This window comes from Oryzias melastigma, linkage group LG13 (genome assembly GCF_002922805.2).
Source record: "Oryzias melastigma strain HK-1 linkage group LG13, ASM292280v2, whole genome shotgun sequence".
NCBI classification, from domain to species: domain Eukaryota; kingdom Metazoa; phylum Chordata; class Actinopteri; order Beloniformes; family Adrianichthyidae; genus Oryzias; species Oryzias melastigma.
The window spans coordinates 29,837,583-29,843,521 of NC_050524.1; the positions used below are offsets into that span (position 1 = coordinate 29,837,583).

Genomic DNA, 5,939 nt, shown 5'->3' on the forward strand with positions numbered 1-5,939 from the left:
AATTCTACCCTTCTCCCTACCCCTCCATTTGAAGGGGCAAATGTAGAGGAAGTGGTGTCCGAAACAATTATTTCAAAATCCCACCCTCCAAACGGAGGGATAAAAACCTCTCTGTTGCGAGAGTAAACCGTATCGCACTGTGTCGCAGAGGAGAAAGTAATGACTTTTTGTTGTGGCATGACCTTTTTAAAGTCATAAAACCGCTCTTGCTATGCATACTCAAACTCTGGAAGCTCCACGCTAAAGCTAACTGACCGGCGACTATTGATGACATCATCGAGTAGTAGTAACATGCAAATTCTGAGGCACTATTTTTCCATAACTCTCCGTTTGGAGGGCTAAGGCCCAATCAGATTTTTTCCCTTCCCCTTCATTTATCCCTCCAAACAGAGAGTTATGAAAAGATAATGTCCTATTTTTTGAACGTCACTTTCGTTCAATGATGCCAACAACAATCACTGGTCCGGTAGCTTTAGCGCAGAGCTTCCAACGATCAAATAAACATAACAACAGCTGTTTAATAACTTTAAAAAGGTCATGCTACAACAAAAAGTCATTACTTACATTTAGATGCAAACTTCTGTGGTTAAAAAAAAGATATGTTCCGGACACACTTGCACTAAAACTGAGCCTTCAAATGGAGGGGAAGGGATAATTCAGATTGCGGCCAATTCTGGCCGAGAAAAAATCATCATGAATTTCTCCTCCATGAATAATTCTCAAACAGTTGGTACTTTAGTGAATTCAAATCACTACTAAATCTGAGTCTCAGTTTTAAGCACAGAAGCCTGAAACATCCACTTGCATGCGTTTATAGGGGATTTTCATTGGAAGTGGTCGCTTGAACATATGTTGTCCAGGGCGTTGTGAACGTATCTTAACACTAAGATTATGTAGTGTATGTAATCAAAACAAAAACCTACAAGAATGGATCCACAGATAACAAAAAAAACACCTCGATCCAGGGCTAAACTCAAACACAAAGGTTTTATGGTTATTCTAAAAAACTAAGAATATGTTTTCAAAGTTACCCGGCTAGATGCAACCTCACACTATCCCACTTGTAATTGAAATGGAAATCGGAGATCAGCTGTTTTTTCTTTGTATTTGTTTGTTAACGTTTGACCTTATGAGACGTTGATGACGGTTAAAGGCTCAAGCCAATGAAAATGTTGTTCTTCACATGGTCTTGTAGCAGTTTTCTGATGATTGATGACATTTAAAAAGGAAATTAACCTTCAAATTGTCTGAACATTTTTAATTTATATTATTGTGACTCAAGAGTGAAAAATCCTTTTTTTTTAAATCTTATTTATGTAGAAAATACACTGGGCGGGCCACAAATCTCTCCATTCTGATGTTGACAAATAGATCCATAAACGTCTTTGGAATCTGGATCAAAACTGTGTGGACGGATAGCTCCAATATTATCAAAAAAAACTTTTCCTACATCTTTAGAACAAACTTTAACTTCAGCTATTTGCTTGAATAAATGAGGAACTTTTAGAAAAAGCTAAAATCCTTCTATTAGATTTTTATTGTGGTTGCAACTCATTGCTTAGATTTTTGTTAATGTACTTTCTCTTTTCAGGTTCATTGTGTTTGGGCGTGTGGTGCAGCCACAAACTCTTACAAATACTTTCATTTCATTAGAATGTTGTTGTTCTGGAACATCACTCTTGTTTTCTAGATCACAGGTGAGACACGCGGTCCTGAATTATTCAAAGCAATGCGCGTGTATCCCATGATCAAAAGGTGATGTCGATCGCTGGGCGGCCAGTCGTCAATGCACATGCAGCAGCTGTATCCGTGGCAACCGTTTTGTCCCCACAATTTGCAAATCATGCAAACAACAGGAGACATATGCAAAAAAAACTACAATTTTCCTCTGCATAAATCACCAATACCTTCCAACTCTGTTTTAGGTGTCTGTATAATTGAAAACAAAATAAAAGCATATCGTTTCCCCAGTTAATTTCATTTCCAAACTTTTTAAAAGGGGAGAAAATAAAATAGTTAAAATAAAAATGTTCTTTTGAGAACACTTTAACAAAACTGTTGCTTTATATTCATGTTACAGGGTAGTAAAACATATTTGTTCAATTTCCCACCTTTAAGTTGAAACTTCTAAACCTTGACTGGCTTTTAAAAGGTGGGAGGCACTGCCACCTTGTGGCAACAGCAGTCAAAACAACAAGAGAAGAGAAAAAAACTGAAAAAAAGTTTAGATAGACTTTAATATTTATTTGTAGGAATCTGCATTATTTTTTAGGAGCATGAGTCAATGTACAGATGAGAAGAACTGGCAACAAAGACGTCAGCTTTCCACCTGCCAAAATACTGCAGCGCCGTCCTTAAACAGGAATCAGTCCTGAAATGAAAGAAAAATGTCAGAACACTAACAAAACCTGTAGGACGCGTGTCAAAGTCAAGGTCCGGGTCCAGATCCAGATCTCCGGGTAATTCTATCCGGACCTCCAGATCATTTTATTGTTATTAATGACCCGATGTTATCTTAATCTTATCTCTAACTTGTTTAATTTTGACAAAAAATATATTTTTATGAGAGTAAAATATTGAAAGTTATTTCACGTTTAATTTAATTTATTCTGGAAAAATATTCCTGCATTTTTATTATTAATAATTATGTTGAACAGTTACAGTTATAAAGCTCTAAAAATTGGTAGTCTGATTTTTTGACTATTTTAGAATTAACTAAGATTTTTTTAGGCTACTTTGGAGTTTAACTAATATTTCAGCTACATGCTAGCTATTTTGACTAATTTAGGCTTTTAAAAAAAAATTTTTAGGCTGTTTTGGAGTTAGGCTAATATTTACATGCTTGCCATTTTGCCTAATTTCGGCTATTTTTCAGTTTTTTAGGCTATTTTGAAGCTTAGCTAATATTTTAGCTACATGCTAGCTGTTTTTACAGTTTTAAAAATGTAGTTTTAGAGTGTTCAATAAATGTTTATCCTGTTCGGCTCGCGACCTGAGTTGTGTTTTGGATTTTGTCCCCTTGTGTGATTGAGTTTGACACCCCTGCTGTAGGACGACATTGTTAGCTACTCCCTTCTCACCATCTGGGCCTGGATTTATTAGTAAGCTGCATGAAAACCAATAATGTCTTTAAAAAGCTGAAAAATATAATGACCTGAGACATAGTCATCAGGCAGATGACAAATATTTAGGGGGAAAACCAAACGTTTGAGCCGTCAGTGCACTATTATGCATGTGGGTGTGTCTGGTCTAATTTAAAACCAGCACCACTGGTAGATCCAGTTTTCTCCAACGTTCAGACAAAAGACATAGTTTAGATGTTAACTATGAGGTCCAACAGGTATGCTGCTTCTTCGGTTTAACTGATTTTTGAAAACGGAGTAGTTAGACGCAAAGAGGTTCCATTTCATCTTATGAACAGTTCCTAGAAGGTCAATAGAATGTGGCTGCTTTACCTCATCACTGCCGGAGGATGCAGATGAACTGCTCTTTTCTCCTTCTTTCTTCTCCCTCTTTTCTTTCTTCTCCTTTTTGTTCTTTTTCTTGCCACCTTCATGTTTGCCTTTGTCCTTATGTTTGTCTTTGTCCTTATGGTCGGACTTGTCCTTATGGTCGGACTTGTCCTTATGGTCGGACTTGTCCTTATGTTTGTCTTTGTCCTTATGGTCGCCCTTGTCCTTATGGTCGCCCTTGTCCTTATGGTCGCCCTTGTCCTTATGGTCGCCCTAAATGCAACATAAAGTACATTGGAACACATCAAAGTGTGTGTGACAGAAGTTTGCTAACTCTTTAACACCGGATCTCTGGTGTTTATGTTCCTTGATTTACTGTAACTTTTCAACCGTTAACACGATCGAATGACGATCATAATTATGGTTGAAAAGTATGTTGACGATTTTGTCACAGATGACGCCTCAGGTGTTAAAGGGTTAAAAGTACCCAACATTTCTTGATATTTTAAAGTTTCTAAGAATAAAAATGTTTAAACCCCCTTACCTTGCTCTTGTCCTTGTCCTTTTTGCTCCATGGCCAGCTTATCTCATCCTTCTGTGCATCCTTCTTCTTCACCTCCTCTTCACCAACAGCTGCACACAAACCAGTAATAGTAAAGAAACTAAAACTGCATGACACAATTGTTTCATATTTAAGGTTTTGAACGTTCTCCAAAAACTCTCTGAGGGAAAAGTTACAGACCTTCTTCTAAGTTGAGTTCCATGTCGGTCTTGTCCGGAGAGATTCTATTTCCTGAACTGCCTCCGTCTGACTTTCAACCTCTTTAAATGGCATGGCCACACCTAAAGCGGCGGGGAGGAAAAAAGGAAGAGCTAGAACACACCTCAGCAACAACAACAAAAACCTAACCAGTGAGCTCATCAGCTAATTATTTTCAGCCGTTTGAAGTGATGCATTCACAGGAGTTCGGAAATATATCAACTTCACAATCATCCACTCCCTGTGAAACTTTCCATAACAATTTGTACACATCTGTGAAAAAAGGGGGAGATTACACATATTAAACAACTCAATTGAAGGCGATGGGTCGCTCCTGCTCAGTCTCGTTCAGTCTGTCCTCACCTGCTCTCAGCACATATACTCGGTCACACTTTCACACTCCTTGACACACCCCGCTTCTCTTTGTTTATGCTATTAGTTAGGAAGAACGAGTTCGCTTGAAGGCTATTTTAATAGAGTACAAGTATAGAAAGTCTACTATAGGCCATTTACCTGTAGTGTAGGGAATAACTGGATTTTTCTTCAGACTACACAGAACATATATATGTGTGTGTGTGTGGGGGGGGGGGTGTATATGTATGTATATATATATATATATATATATATATATATATATATATATATATATATATATATTAGGGCTGTCAGATTTGTTGCGTTAAAAACGCATTAATCTGACATGTGCTTGACGCCGGCAATTTTTTTGACGCATTAATTGCGGACTTTCTCATACGTGCCTTTCCCATAGACTTAATAGGCCTTTCCATACCGCGCGCGCGGGCGTCCCGCCCTCCAACTCACCGGCTGCTCTCACTAGATCACGGGCGGGTCTCCAACCACCGAGCTGCGAGCTAAAACCGGCCGGCGCTAGGACCTGGAGAGCTCCTGCACCCTAACCCGGCTCCGGTTCGTGTCCAGTACCACGTCTGGTGGTACCGGCTCGCGTCCGGCTCCGCGTCCTGAGAGCTGCGGACCCCCGACGTTCCGAACAGCAAGCGCACCGGGGGACGTTTTAAATGTTCTGGAGGTTTAAGCGTGATCCAGCCCCAGCATAGCGGTCTGTCTGCCAGCATATTCATGGCGTGAGCTCCACTGGACACGTCGCTGCATCGAGCTGCAGCCAGAGAACGCGGTGGCAGTAACAGACTGTCAAACTATCCACAGTGTATCCCGCTTTTCTCAGTCTTTAATGTTTTAAAAAACAAAAGTTAATTGGAAATGATAAATCTCTATTTCATTTATTACTGTAGTTCAGCAGAGGAGGAAAAGATTTGGTCCTGACAAAAAATGAACATGAAAATGGAAATTTTATTTTTGATGTGTTTTATTTTATTTTACTGAATGTTGATTGAAGTTTTGAATTTAAAATGCCCTTCACTTGCACTTGGGCTTTTGTTAGGCATTTTATGTTACAGCCTTTTATTGTTAAGAAAGTTTATCTCAATACAATGTTACAAAATAAAGTATTTCTGATGAAAACTATTAATTTTGCCATTCTTGTTTTCATAATTAATGTAGAACTGCTAAATTCCACGAACCACGCATTTTTTGCCTAAAAAAAGGCTACATGTAAATTTGCGATTAATCGCGAGTTAACTCTGGACAAAATGCGATTAATCGCGATTAAAATTTTTAATCGCTGTCAGGCGATTAAAATTTTTAATATATTTATAATATATAAGTATATATATATATATATATATATA

The 5,939-nt window shown here is 38.2% G+C and overlaps 1 protein-coding gene across 2 annotated transcripts; it reads right to left on the bottom strand.

Annotated features, from left to right (window-relative positions):
- Positions 1-2,219: 2,219 nt before the first annotated feature.
- Positions 2,220-4,485, bottom strand: LOC112149071 (protein PXR1). 2 transcript variants are annotated; one of them, XM_024276517.1, is made up of 4 exons: positions 4,195-4,485; positions 3,997-4,085; positions 3,456-3,725; positions 2,220-2,371 (listed from the first exon to the last, which is right to left on the bottom strand). In XM_024276517.1, the coding sequence occupies exons 1-4, from the start codon at positions 4,214-4,216 to the stop codon at positions 2,366-2,368; spliced, it is 387 nt and encodes a 128-aa protein (XP_024132285.1). In that variant the 5' UTR covers positions 4,217-4,485; the 3' UTR covers positions 2,220-2,365. The 2 variants fall into 2 exon arrangements, with proteins under 2 accessions (XP_024132285.1, XP_024132286.1); XM_024276518.2 differs by having other exon boundaries at positions 3,456-3,707; positions 4,195-4,357.
- Positions 4,486-5,939: the final 1,454 nt, after the last annotated feature.

Bases quoted from the DNA above. Each gene is read 5' to 3' on its own strand.
- LOC112149071 (XM_024276517.1), bottom strand. From the start codon at position 4,216: ATGGAACTCAACTTAGAAGAAG. The intron at 4,086-4,194 runs GTCTGTAACTTT...GTTTGTGTGCAG, and splicing joins GGAACTCAACTTAGAAGAAG to CTGTTGGTGAAGAGGAGGTG. The intron at 3,726-3,996 runs GTAAGGGGGTTT...TGTTGCATTTAG, and splicing joins AGGACAAGGACAAGAGCAAG to GGCGACCATAAGGACAAGGG.